This window comes from Ranitomeya imitator, chromosome 9, assembly GCF_032444005.1.
Source record: "Ranitomeya imitator isolate aRanImi1 chromosome 9, aRanImi1.pri, whole genome shotgun sequence".
Classification (NCBI taxonomy): domain Eukaryota; kingdom Metazoa; phylum Chordata; class Amphibia; order Anura; family Dendrobatidae; genus Ranitomeya; species Ranitomeya imitator.
This window is the reverse complement of record NC_091290.1, coordinates 87,841,520-87,864,410: the sequence shown is the minus strand read 5'-3', so window position 1 is coordinate 87,864,410 and position 22,891 is coordinate 87,841,520. Positions and strand designations below refer to the sequence as shown.

Here is a 22,891-nt window from a genome sequence, read left to right as displayed (position 1 = left end):
TTTATATGTCCGGTTTGTTTTCCAGTAGGGGGCTCTATAGGGGCTTGAAACTTTCCCTTGTTTGCTGATGGATGGATACTTTCTGAGTCCCTACGAAATTTCTTAGTTTTTGCTTCCATTAAATCATTCTCAAATAATCTTAATTTCCTAGTTACATCCTTGTTTACAGTATCATAATAAGAACGTTTTTCAAACCGTTTAAGTTTTGTAAGTATATCACAGCACTGGTCTGCTGATATCTTTGCTAGTGCACTCCGCTTTTGTACTAAGATGTCCATCAGATTATAAGAGCACGAGTCCAGGATCTTATCCCAACTTTCAGAAAAAAACTGATCCCCCGGAAAAGTGCTTTTAAAATAAATCCTTAAACCTTTCGGTATGATTCTTTACTGTGCACAAATCTTTAAAAATTCAGCATCTAATTGATGTCGGATTTCATTTTTCATTATTTTCTCAAAGTCCGAGAACAGTCGATTGATTATTTTTTTACCTTCCAAATCCAATGGAGTCTCTTCAAGATTCTCTCTTAATGTGGGTAGTCTCGATGAAGTGATTGTTGACAAAAGTTCTTTTCTCCTGGTAAACTCTATTTGCAGTGCCTCGGTACAGCGATGGGGACTCGGGTAGCGCCAAGTTTCGCAAAACTCTTTATGGGGCGTTTCAAGTCCTCATCGCTGTTGTATGCATCTGAATACAAAGAAAAAATAATATTATACCGTAGATATATAGATGATTTGATCATTTTCTGGGCCGGGACAGAGGAAGAAGCCTGTAAATTAATAGATTCTCTTAACAGCAATAACTGGGGCATCTCCTTTATGTCATGCATCAGAAGGGACAAGTACTGTATTTTAAAAATATTTTACAAATATATTTTATTTTTTTATTTTGAGAAAATAAATGAATTTTTATTAACATTTTTTCACTGGAAGTGGATGCATTCGAAAAATCCGTAGGAGCTTAGCGCCACATTTGCTTGGAGTTTATTTTTCCTTTGAAGTCGCCACCCATGTGGATTCGAAGCAGGATCAACACATAGTTCTCCAAAGTGAGCTGCACACCTTATTGGATTATACAACATACGGAGAAGAGTTGCCTAAAGAATTAATTCCTTGAGAATCTCAACGTGCATTTCTTACCAATAAAAGGTGAGCATAACCACAGTTAAAATAATTTTTTTTTTAACTGTTGGTAAAAACGTATTACGCTCAGAGGAAGCGCTGCACTTGTTTCTTTTCCCTCTTTCCCTAAACCAGGGTATTTCTAAAGACTAATGTATTCTTACCCAAACAGTTTCTGCAGAGCTACCATTCTCTGAAGATTGGATCTTTCTTAACATATAATGCAGCATCTCGTCCCTTCTTGTTAATTCTGCTTCTAATAAATAAGTTGTAGCCTTCAAGGTTTGTATTCCAATCATATGTACCATCCCACCAAGTTTCAGTGATGCAAATGACATATCTCTTCCTGTGTTAGCAGCTCCAATTCTCCTTGTTTGTTTCCTATGCTTTGTGCATTTATATAGACACATTTTAGGTTGTAGTCGGTTTCTCTTGCTCCTCTATTTTCTTCAGAATGTTCCGTTTTTGTTCTTTTTTCACTTCTAATAGGGTTCTCAAAAGAATTCATTAGCTGCATACTATGATGATCTTTATGTCCAAATTATTGTAACTGAAGTATACAGATTAAGCTGTAGACATTTGAACCCCAAATATGTGAACTGTGCAATGAGCATCGTATTTGTGCCATTTTACATAAAAGCTTCAGTATTAGTCACACAGATGACATGCAGAGGCAGAGCAATATGGGATATGTACTATGAAAAAAAGCATCTGGACCCTGGTCGCTAAAATTGCCTCAATCACTCTTACAAATAAAGAGGCAATGGTACTATAAAAGGCAACAATTAGTTAAAGCTCTTTATGAAAATTATGTAAAAATTTTTGGTTTAAGTTACAACTACAGTTCTGAGAAGGTGATTGTGTGGATGGCATCAAATCTTACCTTCCCTGAGGCAACTCTGCAGGTTTGATTTGAAAACCTCCATTGACCACAATCTCATGAGCCAAAGCCATGTTGGTGACCCCTTTAGCTGCATCCATCAGTTCTTCCACGGAGACAAAGCGAGGTGGGCTGGCTGCAAGACACACAATGAAGTCAGTAATATGTCTGGAGCCAACATTCTGCTGCTTGTTAAACAAAACAATAGGACCATTAGATTGACTTTGCTTATGGCATATGTCAAACCTGTAATAAGACAATAGTTATAGAGCAATTTTTGTTGGGAAACTAATGGTCCTGAAGCAACAACAACAAAAAAAAATAATGCTATGTATGTGACTACCCCACCGGCTGCCGCCTCTAAAAGCTATAAGGATATTGCCAGGTAGACGTTCATTTTGGAAAATCATGTGGCCACTGCACATGGGGACAGTGTGGAACCTTAATAGTTTTTTGGAAATTGCATCAGAAAATGTGTTGCTGTAATGGAAGCAGAGCACAGATGGGAAAAGCCCTGGCCATCTGCAGTGGTCACTGGTTGTAGTATACAGCTCACATCCATCTGCAATAACTACAATTTCAGCTATGTGACTCTTTAATTGTTGCTAACAGCGTCTCTGGCATCTAGATGGATGGTCAAATACGTATCTTTACACAACCAGAGAGTTCTGACTGGACAAGGTCGGACTTTGGAAATACCCCATTGGCAAGAAGAATAATACCACAAAGGAGGCAAATTATTCATAAATTTCCAGGAGGAAAAATGGAGTACACAGCTCCAAGGAATCATTCTCTGATGGGGAACACAAGTATTAGACATGTGAGGCGAGTGCACAACTCGTCTAATGGCCACTGATTATACAAATGGCCTTAGCTGGAAGAGAAGTAACACTCACCCTGTGGGATGTTCTGTCTGTGCGGACTTAGGGTGCTCTGCCGGATCCTCTTCCGCATGGATTCCTCGGAGACATCTGCAGTGTTGCTGCGACCAGCTCTGCTGGGTTCATCTGATGATTCTTCTGCAGGCTCTGATTTATCAGGTTCAAGAGGCATGATCCTGTAATGTCAAGCAAAGGCAGGCAAGATTATCTCCCATAATACAAAGCTCAATGCCGCTCCATGACGGTCTAAAAACTTTACACTATATTCTTAAAGGGGGTTGTACAAGCTGAAAAGTTTTACTGATGCATGGATATAGTGAAAATAAAAAAGGCATTCTCTCCTAATATCACCCCAGTTATCCAGGGCAGCCCCCAACCCACCCTGTGGCCTGTACGAACACCAGAAAGGATGACATCACTCATCTTCTGCCACAGGACCACAAAGTCTTCTAATGGGTTGCTGCAGTCTGGTGACTAGAACTGCATTTCATCACATGTTTTTCTGATGATGCGTAATTCTGATAGCCTAACCACTGCAGCCAATCACAGGCCTCAGCGTTCCTGTGACAGAACAGTCTCATCATCACTTCTGGTTCCAATGAGGCCAACTCACAGGGTCGGAGCTGGAGGAGTGGGGGGATCACAGGAGGAGTGATATTTTCACTCCATTTATGCCCCTGGAAAAGTATATACCGTATTTAGAAAGGGACGCTGCTTTAAAAGCTATGGACATATTAGTACCTAAAAATTTCAAAACACAAAAAATATTAAGGAAAATAGAAAAAAATTTGAGTCCGGCTCAACAGGACTGGATTTTCCTTTTCTTTGTCAAAAGAAATTATAGTGCATACAAAATAAAAATGTACATGGTCGACATGACCCAGTCGACGCGTTTCGACTGCACTAGGAAGTCTTACTAATGAGTCATGAGTAACACTGCCTAGTGCAGTCGAAACGCGTCGACTGGGTCATGTCGACCATGTACATTTTTCTTTTGTATGCACTATAATTTCTTTTGAAAAAGAAAAGGAAAAGCCAGTCCTGTTGAGCTGGACTCAAATTTTTTCTATTTTCCTTGATGTGAGGCCAGGGCGAGGCCGGTGTCTGAGCCCCAGGTGGATGAGCATACAGCAACTGCGTGAGCTCCAATCAAGTTTCCAGAAAAAATATTGCTGCACCAACACATTACTCCTACAGGAGTGTTTATGACCTGCTGAAAAAAGGAGGTGTCCCCTCTGAAATGTAGCCTAAGTCCGTGCATTTGGAACAGGCTGCTCCTGGGTCTTGGTGTCTGGATATCATATTGGAGGCATGTGTGCTAAGAAAAAAGGTTTACAATTGCCAAACAAGGATTAAGGACATTTCATCTGTATATGGTAATATGCAAAATATGAAATGGTTATTGAAATTGTACTAAAACAAATTGCACACAGTAATTTTTTTATAGCATGTTAATGCTGTTTGGAGAGCATTTTTTTCCAATTTGCTGCATTAATGACATACCATTCTAGATCTACAGGCGGAATATGGATGAAGTCTCCCGTTTGCACCTATAACAGCTTTCTCTCTTCTGAGAAGGATTTCTACAAGATTTCGTCTCAAGGAGTTTTTGTCCATTCATCCTCAAGAACATTTGTGAGGACAAATACTGATATTGGACGACAGGGCTTAGGCTGGTTCCACATTTGCGGATGGAGGGCTTCGTATGTCCTCCGTGAAGCTCCACCCACCACCGCACCTCCTCTGGTCAGCTCTGTCTACGTCGGCATGCGGCGTGCCTACCTTATCTTTACCATTAGGTACGCAGGCCATGCCGATGTATGCGGATACCTCCGCATGCGTCGTTTTGACGGTGCGGTGACCTGCACCGAACGCAATGAGTTGCAATTTAGTGCGGTCGCCGCACCGTCAAAAGGACGCATGCGGAGGCATCCGCATACATCAGCATGGCCTGCGTCCCTAATGGTAAAGATAGGGTACGCACGCTGCATGCCGACATAGGCGGAGGTGACCGGAGGAGGTGCGGCGGTGGGCGGAGCTTCATGGAGGACGTACGCAGCACTCCATCCGCAAATGAGAAACCAGCCTTAGCTACTAATCTTGTGCTAGTAACAGGAAGAAAACAGGCACTGCTGTGACGCCTGAGGCTAGCTGACTGTGATTTACACCTTGCCCCAGAATGCCTGGGTGCAGACCATGAAAAAAGCTGTGCAAATAATATCCATAGAAGAAACCTGGTTGCACTCACCGGTACTTTGTAAAAACTTCCTTTATTGGCACTCTTGATTAAAACATGCCCGCAGGAAGGTACTCACAAGATACACTCTGAACAATGGCAGTTTCATGCCTCCTGCGCTTCAACAGGACTCGTTGAAGCAGAGGAGGTGGCAATAGGACTGAAGGAAAAACCTGAATACAGTTTGTGCGCGTCACAATAATTTTGCTGTAGTTGCGTTTGTCTGGATTTTCAATCAAGCTTTACTTCTCATGCTTTCAGAAATAATTAATAATCGCTGCTTTACAACATCTCTGCTCAACCATTGTGCTATGTGGCATTCCCCAGCACTGGCCATCATGCCATACCTGCTATGGCATTGACAAGCATAATGTTGGAGACATGGTTCCATGTAGTGCCCGCAAAGCAGCTGAGACATGGCTCTCACCACGCCAACATGAAAGTCAGCACGGTTTTCATGATAATGGCCACAAGGTTTTCCAGAATCCATGCTACATGGGGCCACTCCTTTTAAACAGGTACAGCGATGCAGCATATCAGCCACTTCAGGTGAGCGGACATCTTCCCTCACACAGAGTTGGGGAAGGGTCCTTTCATACTGACAGATCTTAATCTGCAACAAGTGTGGCACGTGATATAGCGATCTGATGGCAATCACTGCCACTGTGTGATCAGATTATATAATATAATCATATATTAACATACAGATTATTATTAGCAGCACATCCCTATTTGTTCTCCGATCAGTGGACACATTTACTCAGCTCAGAAGTTCAGGTATGGGCGTTTATATGGCCCATGCAAAAGTGCCTAAATAATTATTTGCGTGGAGTGCATTGATCCCCAAGCAAGTTTGTTTTCGTCACATAGGCTTCAACTCAATTAGTAAAGGTACCTTCACACTAAACGACGCTGCAGCGATCCAGACAACGATCCGGATCGCTGCAGCGTCGCTGTTTGGTCGCTGGAGAGCTGTCACACAGACCGCTCTCCAGCGACCAACGATGCCGGTAACCAGGGTAAACATCGGGTTACTAAGCGCAGGGCCACGCTTAGTAACCCGATGTTTACCCTAGTTACCATCCTAAAAGTAAAAAAAACAAACACTACATACTTACCTTCCGCTGTCTGTCCCTCGGCGCTCTTTGTACTGGCTGTGAGCACAGCGGCCGGAAAGCAGAGCGGTGACGTCACCGCTGTGCTTTCCGGCCGCTGTGCTTACACAGGGCAGAGAAGCACAGCGCCGAGGGACAGACAGCGGAAGGGAAGTATGTAGTGGTTTATTTTTTTTTTACGCTGGTAACCAGGGTAAACATCCTAACCCTGGTTACCAGCGAAGACATCGCTGAATCGGCGTCACACACGCCGATTCAGCGATGTCAGCAGGAAGTCCAGCGACGAAATAAAGTGCTGGACTTTCTGCAGCGACCAACGACATCACAGCAGGATTCTGATTGCTGCTGTGTGTCAAACTGAACGATATCGCTAGCCAGGACGCTGCAACGTCACGGATCGCTAGCGATATCGTTTAGTGTGACGGTACCTTAAGATCTAATGGAGGAGCTTAAGAAATGTTCGACTAGAGCGGCAAAATGATGTAGCAGAAAACAGCCTAAATATATCTGAGCACGTACCTATATATAATAGGAAGATATAGTTAACCGTTAATGCTAAAATGACTGACAATATTTCAAGACAAGATAATCGAACATAATCAATGTGGTAGGCCATAATAAGGTGCTTCTAAAATATCCCAAGCAAAACAGCTGGAACCAGAAACCGTATAGTCAGAACAGGGATCATTAATGCATAAATGAAAAAAAAGGTGAACTCCAAATCAGTAGTGGATAGCTCAGAAACAAGAGAGGAGGTGGGTGATCAACCCCATGTTTATGGCAACTGTATCTGTGTTTCCTCTGGGGTACACAACCCACATTTCATTTATATCTAAATGACATCTGTAGATAATTAATGCAGATTTATCATGAGATCAGGGACCGGATATTCTAGACCATGAACATGGGATGTCAGACACACTGCACATACTCCATTCCCCAATGTACTATGGCTGGTGGAGAACCAATCACTAAGGAGAGGCAAGTGCTACTCTCAAACTAAAGAGGTCCTGAATGTAAGGGGTGCATTGGACAATCCTCTAGATCAGATGTGGGCAATTTTCCCGAGGGGACACATGAGAGACCGTGACTGTTGTGGAGTGCCAAACCAACAGGCTCAACTTAAAAGAGAACGTGTCAAGTCCCCCATGCGCTCCAATCCAGCAGCATTGAGCTATGTGCGATTAAACTCTCTCCCTAACCATCCCGGTATAACATAATTCAGTGAAATAAATGCTATAAAAAAGCATTTATAACTTCTGCTTTTCTATGCTAATTAGGGCTTTGACTATTGGATGGGGCGTTCGTTACCAGGCTTCAGAGACGATCACTGACCATGACCGGAAACCATATTCAGAACTTCCAGACATGCGTAGTGTGCGTCTGAAGCCGGGAAAGGTATACCTGGCTTCAGAGACACAGTGACGCTGTCGGAATAAGCGGCGCGTACGCTGATTTGCATGAGTTGACGATGATGCCATCGGGGATTTCGCGGACAGATTCTTACTGCAGATACCCTTGATAAAGGCAATGATGCCAAAAACGTTGGATGGATCTATATCTGTAATATTCTATCATGTCGACTGTGAATTAAACTAAAAATCTTAAAATAGAACTGTTTTGAATATTGAGTGCCGAAGGTCATTGTTCTACAGTATTACTTTACTTTCCTTCTGAGCACCATCCTTACATCCAGAGTGCACCATTTTTGGTTGATTCTACTTATTGTAGTTCATGCTAGTGATAAAATCTGCTCGATATGACTTGCATTTATTTGTGAAAATATTGGAAATTTGGCAAAAATTTGGAAAATTTAGCAATTTTCAAACTTTTAAGCTTTAGGTCTTTAAATCAGAGTTTTGTCACAAAATAGTTAATAAATATTATCTATCACATCTACTTTACATCAGCACAATTTTTAAATCAATTTTTTTTGTTAGGAAGATATAATGATTAAAAGTTGACCAGCGATTTCTCATATTTCAAACAAAATTTACAAAATCATATTTTATTTATATTTTTTAGGGACCATATCACACTTGACTTTGAGGGGCTTATGGTATATGACAGAAAATACCAAAAAATTACACCATTGTAAAAACTGCACCTCTCAAGGTGCTCAAATCAACATTCAATACTTTTATTAACCATTCAGGTGCTTCACAGGAATTAATTCAATTGGGAAGGAAAAAAAATGAACATTTAACTTTTTTCACATAAATTTTACTTTACACACAATTTTTTTATTTTTGCAAGGGTAACAGGAAAAAATGGACTTCAAATTTGGTGTGCAATTTCTCCTGAGTACACTGATACCCCATATGTGGTGGGAAAACCACTGTTTTGGCACACAGCAGGGCTCGGAAGGGACTTTTTAAATGTAACATTTGCTGGAATAATTAGCCAATGCCATGTCGCATTTGGAGAGTCCATGATGTGCCTAAACAGTGAAAAACTCTCACAAATGACAATACTTTGGGAAATTAGACCCCTCAGAGAACTCAGTGCTTGCAAGGGTTAACTTCGGAAGTAGCCAACCTGCAACAGCATGTGAGTTATTACTCTGGAGCACGCTCTGAAGAACCTTAGGGTATGTTTCCACGTTCAGGAAACGCTGCGTGTTTGACGCTGCATAGAGACGCAGCGTCAAACACGCAACGTCCAGATGTTACAGCATAGTGGAGGGGATTTAATGAAATCCCGTCTCCACTATGCGTGGTAACACGCATCCGGCGGCCCTGCGACTCCGGACATGCGGTGCGTCTTTTTAGATCGCAGTATGTCCGTTTACCGTGCGGCGCCGCTGCGCCGCCGCAAGGTATAGCATAGGGCCCTATGTGTGGGGTGCGATGATTCCGGATGTGTGCAATGAACACATCAGGCATCATCTCGTCTCCAGAAGGGGGCGGAGCGAGTTCGCCACTCCGTCAAAACTGCCGGCCATCCTGAACGTGGACACGTACCCTAAGGTAGGATTACCTGAGTTTTTTTCTGGTAAACGGCAGGAATTTTTTTACGTTTAAAAATGCATGTTAACTATATTTTCGGCTTAGACCCAGATCCTCAGGGAGTGAATTACAGCATGTGGGGATTATTATGTCTTTATTGCGAAGTGAACCCCAAATCTGGGCGTTTTCATTACATCCTGATGATCCTTGTTTGACATCAGTAGAAGCATTTTTTTCTGATATGGGGTTGTTATATGATCCTGATCGGGTCACATCAGCTGAGGCAGGCAGAGCACAGAAAGCTTAAACAGGGCTCTGTTGATGCTGTGAGGTATTGCACCCTGTTCAGACGATGGTCCACAGATGTCAGGTGGAATGACCCAGCACTCAAGAGTCAGTTTTTAGAAGGTCTGAGTGAAAGAGTTAAAGATTTGCTCATTGCATATCCTGCACCTGATACTTTGGAAACTGCTATGCAGTTAGCTATCTGTGTGGTTAGAAGATTGAGAGACAGACGGAATGAAGAGAAGGCTCTTATGCTGGATTCAGTCTTTCAGGATGGCCCCGTCAACAGCAGGGAACCAATGCAATTTGGGGTGATGTCCTCTCGTTCCCAGGAGAGGGAGAAGAGGTTCGCTGAAGGGCTATGCTTGTATTGTGGTAAGGTTGACCATTTTATTAAGCAATGTGAGGTTCGCATAAGGAGGGGAAAAAAAAGGTCAGTAGGAGTAACACTCCAGTTCTTATCGCGTTTTTATGGTCTGCAGGAGTTTTTTTTTTCTGGTAATACCACATATCATGGTCATTCCATTGATTTTCAGGTAATGGTGGATTGTGGTTCTGCACTTAATTTGATCAACAATTCCTAGACAAATAGAAGTTTGATTCTGAACCATTGTCATCTACTATTCCTGTTGTGGCTATTGATAACACTCCTCTGGAACATTGGTGTATTTCTCGAAAGGTTACCTGGATCCCACTGATTGTGAATATGGAACATCAGGAGTGTATAGACTTGTTTGTCCTTGATAAATTACCTTGCCCAGTCGTCCTGGGTTTACCCTGGTTAAAAATGCACAATCCTTTGCTGGACTGGTCGTCTAGTACTTTAAGGTCCTGGGGTCAGGGGTGTTATGGTAATCGTTGTAATGTTCACATTGTTGCTGTGAAGAAGGAGCTACCTGAAGCCATTCAGGATTTCTGGAGGGTATTTTTGGAGGTTGAGTCGCAAGCTCTACCACACTATAGCGATTACGACTGCGCTATTGATTTCGTCCCAGGGGCCACACTTCCTAAGAGTCGTTTATTTAATCTGACGATTCCTGAGTGGAAGGCATTAAAAGAATAACAACAGACTAGTTTAGCTGCAGGTCATATAAGACCCTCTAAGTCCCCTGTGGTTGTAGGATTCTTTTTTGTCAAAAAGAAGGATGGGGGGCCTTAGGCCATGCCTGGATTTTCAGGAGATTAATAAGATCACTGTGCGCAATCCTTACCCGTTGCCGCTAATTCCGGATTTGTTTAACTAACTAACCAGTGCAAAGTGGTTCTCTAAGATTGACCTTCGTGGGGCATATAATTTGCTGCGGGTGAAGGAGGGCGATGAATGGAAGACAACCTTTAATACCCCGGAAGGTCATTTTGAGTGTCTGGTGATGCATTTTGGCCTTACTAATGCGCCTGCGTTTTTTCAAAATTTCATTAATGACATTCTGAGGTCAATTATTTGGATGATATTTTGATCTATTCACCTGATCTGGAGTCGCATTGGCGGAGAGTCCGTGATGTTGATCATCATACACATGATGAGAGCATTATACTGCCTCTGTACAAATCCCTAGTTAGACCGCACATGGAGTACAGTGTCCAGTTTTGGGCACCGGTGCTCAGGAAGGATATAATGGAACTAGGGAGAGTACAAAGGAGGGCAACAAAATTAATAAAGGGGATGGGAGAACTACAATACCCAGACAGATTAGCGAAATTAGGATTATTTAGTCTAGAAAAAAAACGACTGAGGGGCGATCTAATAACCATGTATAACTATATAAAGGGACAATACAAATATGTCGCTGAGGATCTGTTTATACCAAGGAAGGTGACGGGCACAAGGGGGCATTCTTTGCGTCTGGAGAAGAGAAGGTTTTTCCACCAACATAGAAGAGGATTCTTTACTGTTAGGGCAGTGAGAATCTGGAATTGCTTGCCTGAGGAGGTGGTGATGGCGAACTCAGTCGAGGGGTTCAAGAGAGGCCTGGATGTCTTCCTGGAGCAGAACAATATTGTATCATACAATTATTAGGTTCTGTAGAAGGACGTAGATCTGGGGATTTATTATGATGGAATATAGGCTGAACTGGATGGACAAATGTCTTTTTTCAGCCTTACTAACTATGTTACTATGTTCTACAGATTTTGAGCGAAAACTCACTCTTTGCTAAAATGCAGAGATGCGAGTTTGCGGTACAGAAGAGGAGTTTTTTGGGGTATCTTGTCTCCAGTGATGGGTTTGAGATGGACCTGGTGAAGGTTCAGGCTGTGCTGGAGTGGCCTAGGCCTGAATGTTTGAAGTCGGTTCAGAGATTTTTAGGGTTTGCTAATTACTACAGAAAATTCATTAAGAATTTTTCTGTGATCGCTAAACCTATAACTGATCTCACCAAGAAAGGTTCTAATACTGTCCAATGGTCCTCTGAGGCTGTTAAGGCTTTTGAGCCTCTCAAGGAGAGGTTTAGCTCTGCTCCCGTTTTGATCCAGATGGATGAGGCCAAGCCATTTCTGGTAGAGGTTGATGCCTCTTCAGTAGGGGTGGGGGCAGTTCTGTCCCAGAAGGGAGAGGATGGGGTGCATCCCTGTGCTTTCTTTTCTAAAAAATGTTCGGTGACTGAGCTCAACTATGAGGTTGGGAACAGAGAGTTGCTGGCTATTAAATTCACGTTTGAGCATTGGCGACATTTTTTGGAGGGGGCTAGACATCCGATACAGGTTTTTACTGATCATAAGAATCTGATATATCTGGATGCTGCTAAACGTTTGAATGCCCGTCATGCTAGGTGGGCACTGTTTTTGCCCGGTTTCATTTCTCCGTCACATATATCCATGGGACAAAGAATGTTAAAGTGGATGCTTTGTCTCGTAGTTTCTGTCCAGCAGTTAATACTGAGAAGGAGGAATGTATTTTGCAGAGAGGGGTGTTGGTGGCAGCATAGGGTTCTGAGATGGAGAGTAGCATCCTAGAGGCCCAGAATGCTGCACCAACTATCACTCCGTATGGTAAATTATTTCTGCCTAGAGCCTTGCGGAGAGCTTTGTTTGCTGAATGTCATGAGTCTTAGTTGGCGGGTCATCCAGGGATTTCGGAAACTAGAAAGTCGGTCGGTCAAAGTTTTTGGTGGCCAGGGTGGCAAAGAGAAATCATCAAGTGGGTGCTTCAGTGTACTGTGTGCGCTAGGTCGAAGGCCTCACATGCCCCGGCTGCAGGGTTGCTGTGCCCTTTGGAGGTTCCTAGTTCACCATGGTCACATCTTGCTATGAATTTTATAACTGATCTGCCGGTCTCTGAGGGTTTTTCTGTCATCTGGGTTGTTGTGGACCGGTTAAGTAACATGTGTCATCTGGTCCCATTCAATAAATTACCCTGCGCCAAGACTCTAGCTAAGACATTTGTGAAAGTAATTGTCAGGCTCCATGGGGTTCCCACGGACATTGTTTCCGATAGAGGACCAAAGTTTGTGGCTCGCTTTTGGCATGCTTTTTGTGACAGATTAAAGGTTCATTTGCCATTTTCGTCAGGTTATCATCCGGAGTCCAATGGACAGACAAGACCGAAAGGAAGAACCAGGATGTTGAGCAGTTTTTGAGATGTTTTGTAGCAGACAGACAATCAGGAGATGTGGTCGGAATATCTACCTCTAGCTGGTTTGCTCTTAATAATCATACGTCTTCCTCGGCTGGGTGTTCTTTTTTTTGCTGTACAGGGAGGCATCCATCTTTCGGTCCATTTTCAAACATTGGGGAAGCGGTACATGAGGAGAGTTTTTCTGGAAATTTAGACAGGGTTTGAACCAATGTACGCCATAATCTGAAAGAGGCAAATAGGAGGTCAAAGAAATATTTTGACAAGAAAAGAAGGGAGGCATTGTTTGCAGTTGGGGATGTGGTCTGGTTGTCCTCTAGGAATCTGCGTTTGAAGATCCCTTCTAAAAAACTGGAGCCTAAGTTTGAAGGACCCTTCAAAGTGGTTCAGTTTGTCAACTCGGCAGCGGTGAGATTAGACATCCACTCGTCCTGGAGAATTAATTCAGTTTTTCATGTATCTTTACTGAAAAAGTTGACACACCAGATAAGGAGGCGACGCCGACTGTTCCCCAGTTGATGAGGATGGCGAGTTTGATATTTCACACATTTTAGATTCCAGGTGGCACAGAGGAAGTTTGCAGAATCTCGTGTCCTGGAAGAGTTTCGGTCCCGAGGATAATTTTTGGGTGAAAGCTGTGGATGTCTCAGCCTCAAGGCTGATTAAGGCTTTTCACAGATTTCCAAATAAGGCTTGGCCAAGAGGATCCGGAGTATCCCCTTAGGGAGGTACTGTTAGAGTCTGTTTTGTTTTGACCATCCGCCATCTTGTTGTGGTTTTCTGGCTATTGGTCTTTTTCTCCTGGTGCTGGGTAGTCTTAGGTCAGGTGATTGGATCACACTTTATTACCCAGCACCTGCCTCGCATTCCTTGCTGGACAACAGTGTTAATCCGATAGAGTTCTGGCTAGGTGCTTTGACAGCTTTCTGTGTTTGATTTTATGCAGTTCTGGGACCTCTGGTTCTGCTATCTTTAGTTTCTGTTTTCAGTTGGTTTCTTCATCCTTCTCTGTGTTTCCTATTAGGAGGTGACCTGTTTTTATACCAGTCCTTAGATCTTTTAGGGACTTCCTTCCCCTTATCAATAGGTCTTCGCTGAGTTTAACCTAGGATCATCGGTGGGTTTATTCGCAAGGAATGGGAAGCCCACTCCATCGTAGGGTATCAGCCTAGTCTCAGTACAGGGTCAGTTTTCCCCCTTCTATCCTAGTTCTGTGCTGCAGTTCTGTAACAATAAGCATGTTGTGGTGCCCAGCTCAAGCTTCTGGAGATACGCTCCTGTAAATTAGCTCAGAAGGGAGGGGGAACTTGGATTTGGGAGTGCAGAACTTGCCGATTTTCTTTTGGGAAGTGAGGAGCCATTTTGCTTTTCCAGAACCTTTGTGCCATCAGTAACGTGGAAGCCCCCTAAATTTCCGTTAACAGATGGCGGACCTGAGTGGAGACTTGCTTTTTTTGCGAATTGAGTTAAAGCTTTTGTTGGGAACATTTTGCATAACATTTGGGATCACATTTATCCTGCGCTCTACGCTGAGCCCGCTGAGTTTACATCTAAATCTCCTAGTGACGTTATTCAGATGAAACCCCAAAGGGAAGCAGAGTTACTCTGGGCTCCGGTTGGCCTCTTTCACCGGTTTCTTTTTCAGAGGTGCACAGAACTGTGGCCGACTAAACTTATGCATGACTAAAAAGACGGACACTGCCAGATCACAGGCAGAGAGCATCCACAGTGCCTCTATCTGCCTCATTGTAGGGATTCTTTGGGTGGGGGGTTCTGTCTGAATCACGTATTTCAAAGATTTATACGGAAACCCCGATGTAAACACTCAGCATAGAGTGCAAGATAAATGTGAGCCAAGCCTTACTGCAATCTTTGGGAGACAGAATCAACAAATCAACAGCAGCGATCACTACGATACCTGATTTATATCGGTTATATATGTTTGGCTGCTGTCACACACTAAAAAACGCTTTTTATTGCATTGCCATATTTTGATAGCTATAATTTTTCTAGATTTCGGACAAAAGTCATGTGAAGGCTTTTTTTGTGGGAGAAGTTGTCGTTTTTATTGATACCATTTTTGGCCACATTACATTTTTTCATCGCTTTCTATTCCGATTTTTAGGAGGCAGAATGAACAAAAACCAACAATTCAGGATTTTTTTTAGGCAGTTCCGCATGTGGTAAAATTTAAGGCAGCTTTATTCTTTGAGTCAGCACAATTACAGCGAATTCCACATTTAGTATAGTTTTCTTATAGATGCCTCTCCATTACCAAGACGTGGGCTTGATGTCACCAGATAATACAAAAAGGCCTTTTCTGGGGCAGCTGCAGGCTGCTATTTTTAGGCTTGGGGGGCAATATCCATGGCCGCTTAACAGACTGAGAATACCAGCCTCAGCTGTCTGCATTAGCTTGTCTGGGTGTCAAAAGCGAAGGGTACCCCACACCGTTTATAAAAATTATTTATTTTAATAATTAAAAAATATAGCGTGGGGACCCCTCCATTCTTAGTAACAAGTCTTGTTGACAATGACAGCTGAGGGTGGCAGCACGCAGCTGTCAGTTTTGCCAGGCTGGTTATCAAAAATACAGGGGAACCAACTTTTTTTTTAAATTTATTTATAGTGCAGGAGCCTGCTCTCAGTGTTATCAGTTAAATACAGCTCTCAACATTCTCCCCTGCTAACGCTGATCGCAGCACAAGCAGGGGACAGTGATGTGAGCCGTCTTCAGCACCGGGGAACACCGCTAACCGTACTGCTGATTCCCAGGCGCCGGAATGTGTGATACTGATGCGGCACATGGTTGACACGAGTATTAAACAAATTGACACTGATATCTCCAGTACTGGTTTTTCCAGTTCTAGAAATATCAGTACGTGTGAAAGAGCCCTTAGATAGCAATGCCCTTCTCATAATTAGTATACACTATTTTTTACAGATGGTTTTGATATATGGAATTGGGTTCAAGACTATCTCAAGAATAATAGGTTATATCAAACTACTAAATGCTTTTCTATATATATCTAATGATATACACAAGATGTATCATTATTGTATAATTATAAGGTTGTTGTATGTGAGGCATTAGGGTAAGATGATTAATCACTTTGGGGAGGTACTCTGATCATTAGGATTTATTTTTGAATAGGGCAGGCAGACATGTTAGCAATAAATGCGACTTTATACTTCACCTGCACTATACAGCCATTAAAAAGAGAGAGATGGGGTGAACCATCAAAAGGATGATCACAAGGTCATAAAAATATATAATGTTTATTAATTCCTTATTTTAAAAGCAAACTGACAAGTCACGACAGACAAGGGATAAAATGATATTCATGATAATGTGTGCAAACTGTCAAGCCCTGCGGAATATGTTAGCGCTATATAAAAATAAAGATTATTTATTATTATTATTATTATTATATGTACAGAGATCCAAGCCTTGTCACATGACTTAAGATAAAAGCCAAACCAGAATCTCAATTTGCAGACGCTGTGTTTCTGGGTTCTGGCTTTTATCCTAAGTTATGTGACAAGGATCGTTAAAGGGTCGACATTGACTGTTAGGATTGCTACTTCCAATAGCTGGCACTAGAAATCTAGTCCTCTTCCTCTCTCAAGAGACAATTTGCATATTTCCCAGAGGAGCATTGCACCTTTAAGTGTCCTCACCTCGACATGCTTAACATGTCACTCTCCGCAAGGAGAAACAATACTTCTTGGATGCCGGTCAGACGCCTCTCAATCTGCCAAACCAGATCTCCACTTTGCACTGGCGAGGGGCAGTGCCCCGAAACACAGTGTCTGCAAATTGAGATTCTGGTTTGGCTTTTATCCTAAGTCATGTGACAAGGCTCGATAAAGGGTCGACATTGACTGTTAGGATTGCTACTTCCAATAGGTGGCACTAGAGTTCTAGTCCTCTTCCTCTCTGAAGAGACAATTTGCATTCATGTACAGAGAAATACATAGGGGCATGATGTACGACATAGGCAATTTGTATCATGAAAATAATGGGAACACAAAAGCATTGGCCCTAAGTAGCAAGATAATATGATGGAATAATGCATACTAATCATCAGTGAACCAAGACACCATGTCACATAAACGGTCATTACCTGGTAAATTTTACGCAGAGAGCCCAGTGGTACGTCTGCCCTCCCCAACGTACATTTCAGATTGATTCCTTCCTCAGGGCTATACAGCCATTGCCAAAAGTTGACAGACACAGATTTTTTCTTTCACAATGTTTGCTGCTTCATTGCTTTTAGATCCTTTATTTAGTAAAATGTTTCTCTGGTTAATGCAGTACAATGATAAGCATTTTAGACATTTTTAAATCTTATTTAAAAATACGTCAAGTTTATGGAAAGACTCCATATTTACAGTGTTGACCCTTATTTTTCAAGACTTCTGCAATTCACAATGGCAGCTATCAGTTTCTGGGCCAAATCCTGACTGATGACCGCCCATTCTTGTTTAACCCCTTAGCGACCGCCGATACGCCTTTTAACGGCGGCCGCTAAGGGTACTTAAACCACAGCGCCGTTAATTAACGGCGCTGTGGAAAAAGTAAATAGCGCCCCCCAGAGTCGGATTTTCTCCGGGGTCTCGGCTGCCGGGGATAGCCGAGACCCCAGAGAACATGATTCGGGGTTTTTTTTACCCACCCCGCATTTGCGATCGCCGGTAATTAACCGTTTACCGGCGATCGCAAAAAAAAACAAAACGCGATCTCTTTTTAATTTCTCTGTCCTCCGATGTGATCGCACATCGGAGGACAGAGAAAAGGGGTCCCAGGTAGCCCCCCAATACTCACCTGTCTCCCCCGATGCTCCTCGTGGCTCCCGGTGGGCGCCGCCATCTTCAAAATGGCGGGCGCATGCGCAGTGCGCCCGCCCCCGCGAGAATCTTTGGGGTCTCGGCTGCCGGGGGTAGCAGAGACCCCAAAGAGCATGATCGGGGTAGGTTTTACCGACCCCTGTTTTGCGATCGCCGGTAATTAACTGTTTACCGGCGACCGCAAAAAAAAAAAGTCAAAGTGTAATTCTCTGTCCTCTGATGTGATCGCACATCAGAGGACAGAGAAATAGGGGGATTCGGGGACCCTGCCATACTCACCTGTGTCCCTGGGTCCTCCTACTGCTCCTCCTGGCTGCCGGCAAAAGAAAATGGCGGGCGCATGCGCAGTGCGCCCGCCATCTGTCTCCATCTGCCGGCCGGCAGGAGAAGAGCAGTTGGGGCTAAAATTAGGGTTAGGGGTAGGGTTAGGGGTAGGGTCAGGGGTAGGGTCAGGAGTAGGGTTAGGGGTAGGGTTAGGGGTAGGGTTAGGGCTAGGGTTAGGGCTAGGATTAGGGTTAGGGCTAAATTTAGGGTTAGGGTTGGGGCTAAATTTAGGGTTAGGGTTGGGACTAAATTTAGAGTTAGGGTTGGGGCTAAATTTAGGGTTAGGCTTCTTTCACACTTACGTCGGTACGGGGCCGCCGCAATGCATCGGCCCGACATACCGACACACGTTGTGAAAATTGTGCACAATGTGGGCAGCGGATGTAGTTTTTCAACGCATCCGCTGCCCAATCTATGTCCTGGGGAGGAGGGGGCGGAGTTACGGCCACGCATGCGCGGTCTGAAATGGCGGATGCGACGTACAAAAAACGTTACGTTGAACATTTTTTTGTGCTGACGGTCCGCCAAAACACAACTGATCCAGTGCACGACAGACGCGACGTGTGGCCATCCGTCACGATCTGTCGGCAATACAAGTCTATGGGCAAAAAACGCATCCTGCGGGCACATTTGCAGGATCCGTTTCTTGTCCAAAACGACGGATTGCGACGGATGCCAAACAACGCAAGTGTGAAAGTAGCCTTAGGGCTAGGGTTAGGGTTGGGGCTAAAGTTAGGGTTAGAGTTTGGATTAGGGTTGGTATTAGGGTTATGGTTGGCATTAGGGTTACGCTTGGGATTAGGGTTAGGTTTGGGATTAGGGTTAAGGTTAGGGTTGTGATTAGGGGTGTATTGGGATTAGGGTTAGGTTTGAGGTTAGGGTTGAGATTAGGATTAGGGGTGTGTTGGATTTAGGGTTTTGATTAGGGTTATGGTTAGGGTTGACATTAGGGTTGTTTTGGGGTAAGGGTTGTGATTATGGTTAGGGTTAGTGATTAGGATTATGGATCAGGTTGGGATTAGGGTTAGGGGTGTGTTGGGATTAGGGTTGGAGCTAGAATTGGGGGGTTTCCACTGTTTAGGTACATCAGGGGGTCTCCAAACACGATAGCCAATTTTGCGCTCAAAAAGTCAAATGGTGCTCTCTCCCTTCTGAGCTCTGCCGTGCGCCCAAACAGTGGGTTACCCCAACATATGGGGCATCAGCATACTCTGGATAAATTGGACAACAACTTCTGGGGTCCAATTTCTCTTGTTACCCTTGTGAAAATAAAAATTTGGGGGCTACAAAATCCTTTTTGTGGAAAAATATATATATATTTTTTTTATGACTCTGCATTATAAACTTTTGTCAAGCACTTGGGCATTCAAAGTTCTCACCACACATCTATATAAGTTCCTTGGGGGGTCTAGTTTCCAAAACGGGGTCACTTGTGGGGGGTTACTACTGTTTAGGTACATCAGGGGCTCTGCAAACGCAACATAACGCCCACAGACCATTCTATCTAAGTCTGCATTCCAAAACGGCGCTCCTTCCCTTCCGAGCTCTGCCGTGCGCCCAAACAGTGGTTTATCCCCACATATGGGGCATCAGCATACTCAGGATAAATTGGACAACAACTTTAGTGGTCCAATTTATCCTGTTACCCTTGTTAAAATAAAAACTTGGGGGCTACAATATCTTTTTTGTGGAAAAAAAAAAAAATTTATTTTCACGACTCTGCATTCTAAACTTCTGTGAAGCACTTGGGCATTCAAAGTTCTCACCACACATCTAGATAAGTTCCTTGGGGGGTCTAGTTTCCAAAATGGGGTCACTTGTGGAGGGTTTCTACTGGTTAGGTACATCAGAGGCTCTGCAAACGCAACATAATGCCCGCAGACCATTCTATCAAAGTCTGCATTCCAAAACGGCGATCCTTCCTTCCGAGCTCTGCCGTGCGCCCAAACAGTGGTTTACCCCCACATATTGGGTACCAGCATACTCAGGACAAATTGGACAACAACTTTTGGGGTCCAATTTCTCTTGTTACCCTTGTGAAAATAAAAACTTGGGGGCTACAATATCTTTTTTGTGGAAAAAAAAAATATTTTTTATTTTCACGACTCTGCATTCTAAACGTCTGTGAAGCACTTGGGCATTCAAAGTTCTCACCACACATCTAGATAAGTTCCATGGGGGGTCTAGTTTCCAAAATGGGGTCACTTGTGGGGGATTTCTACTGTTTAGGCACATCAGGGGCTCTCCAAACGCGACATGGCGTCCGATCTCAATTCCAGCCAATTCGACATTGAAAAAGTAAAACGGCACTCTTTCTCTTCCAAGCTCTGCGGTGCGCCCAAACAGTGGTTTACCCCCACATATTGGGTATCAGCGTACTCGGGAGAAATTGCACAACAACTTTTGTGGTCTAATTTCTCCTGTTACCCTTGTGAAAATAAGAATTTGTGGGCGAAAAGATCATTTTTGTGTAAACAAAAGCGATTTTTTTATTTTCACGGCTCTACGTTATAAACTTCTGTGAAGCACTTGGGGGTTCAAAGTGCTCACCACACATCTAGATAAGTTCCTTAAGGGGTATAGTTTCCAAAATGGTGTCACTTGTGGGGGGTTACTACTGTTTAGGTACATCAGGGGCTCTGCAAACGCAACATAACGCCCACAGACCATTCTATCTAAGTCTGCATTCCAAAACGGCGCTCCTTCCCTTCCGAGCTCTGCCGTGCGCCCAAACAGTGGTTTATCCCCACATATGGGGCATCAGCATACTCAGGATAAATTGGACAACAACTTTAGTGGTCCAATTTATCCTGTTACCCTTGTTAAAATAAAAACTTGGGGGCTACAATATCTTTTTTGTGGAAAAAAAAAAAAAATTATTTTCACGACTCTGCATTCTAAACTTCTGTGAAGCACTTGGGCATTCAAAGTTCTCACCACACATCTAGATAAGTTCCTTGGGGGGTCTAGTTTCCAAAATGGGGTCACTTGTGGAGGGTTTCTACTGGTTAGGTACATCAGAGGCTCTGCAAACGCAACATAATGCCCGCAGACCATTCTATCAAAGTCTGCATTCCAAAACGGCGATCCTTCCTTCCGAGCTCTGCCGTGCGCCCAAACAGTGGTTTACCCCCACATATTGGGTACCAGCATACTCAGGACAAATTGGACAACAACTTTTGGGGTCCAATTTCTCTTGTTACCCTTGTGAAAATAAAAACTTGGGGGCTACAATATCTTTTTTGTGGAAAAAAAAAATATTTTTTATTTTCACGACTCTGCATTCTAAACGTCTGTGAAGCACTTGGGCATTCAAAGTTCTCACCACACATCTAGATAAGTTCCATGGGGGGTCTAGTTTCCAAAATGGGGTCACTTGTGGGGGATTTCTACTGTTTAGGCACATCAGGGGCTCTCCAAACGCGACATGGCGTCCGATCTCAATTCCAGCCAATTCGACATTGAAAAAGTAAAACGGCACTCTTTCTCTTCCAAGCTCTGCGGTGCGCCCAAACAGTGGTTTACCCCCACATATTGGGTATCAGCGTACTCGGGAGAAATTGCACAACAACTTTTGTGGTCTAATTTCTCCTGTTACCCTTGTGAAAATTAAAATTTGTGGGCAAAAAGATCATTTTTGTAGAAAAAATGCGATCTTTTTTTCACCGCTCTACATTATAAACTTCTGTGAAGCACATGGGGGTTCAAAGTGCTCACCAGTGTCACCACACATCTAGATAAGTTCCATGGGGGGTCTAGTTTCCAAAATGGGGTCACTTGTGGGGGGTTTCTACTGTTTAGGCACATCAGGGGCTCTCCAAACGCGACATGGCGTCCAATCTCAATTCCAGCCAATTCTACATTGATAAAGTAAAACGGCGCTCCTTCACTTCCAAGCTCTGCCATGCGCCCAAACAGTGGTTTACCCTCACATATGGGGTATCGACGTATTCAGGAGAAATCGCACAACAACTTTTGTGGTCTAATTTCTCCTGTTACCCTTGTGAAAATAAGAATTTGTGGGCGAAAAGATCATTTTTGTGTAAACAAAAGCGATTTTTTTATTTTCACGGCTCTACGTTATAAACTTCTGTGAAGCACTTGGGGGTTCAAAGTGCTCACCACACATCTAGATAAGTTCCTTAAGGGGTATAGTTTCCAAAATGGTGTCACTTGTGGGGAGTTTCCACTGTTTAGGCACATCAGGGGCCCTCTAAACGTGACATGGCGTCCGATCTCAATTCCAGCCAATTATGCATTGAAAAAGTCAAACGGCGCTCCTTCACTTCTAAGTTCTGCGGTGCGCCCAAAAAGTGGTTTACCCCCACATATGGGGTACTGGCGTATTCAGGAGAAATTGCATAACAAAATTTATGGTTACATTTCTGTTTTTACACTTGTGAAAATAAAAAAAATGGTTCTGAATTAAGATGTTTGCAAAAAAAAGTTAAATGTTCATTTTTTCCTTCCACATTGTTTCAGTTCCTGTGAAGCACGTAAGGGGTTAATAAACTTCTTGAATGTGGTTTTGAGAACCTTGAGGGGTGTAGTTTTTAGAATGGTGTCACACTTCATTATTTTCTATCATATAGACCCCTCAAAATGACTTCAAATGTGATGTGGTCCCTAAAAAAAATGGTGTTGTAAAAATGAGAAATTGCTGGTCAACTTTTAACCCT

General features: G+C 43.3%; 1 protein-coding gene across 4 annotated transcripts in view; it reads right to left on the bottom strand.

Moving 5' to 3' along the window:
• Positions 1–22,891, bottom strand: part of TCP11L1 (t-complex 11 like 1) — a 142,327-nt gene that overhangs the window by 79,862 nt on the left and 39,574 nt on the right. For all 4 annotated transcript variants that reach the window (XR_011315241.1, XR_011315242.1, XM_069739281.1 and 1 more), the window contains exons 2-3: positions 2,898–3,058; positions 2,005–2,137 (exon numbers count right to left, since the gene is read on the bottom strand). Coding sequence is in view for 2 of the 4 variants with exons in the window: in XM_069739281.1 (XP_069595382.1) it covers positions 2,005–2,137; positions 2,898–3,054 (290 nt within the window). In the remaining 2 variants the exon portion in view is untranslated. The remainder of the gene's footprint in view (positions 1–2,004; positions 2,138–2,897; positions 3,059–22,891) is intronic.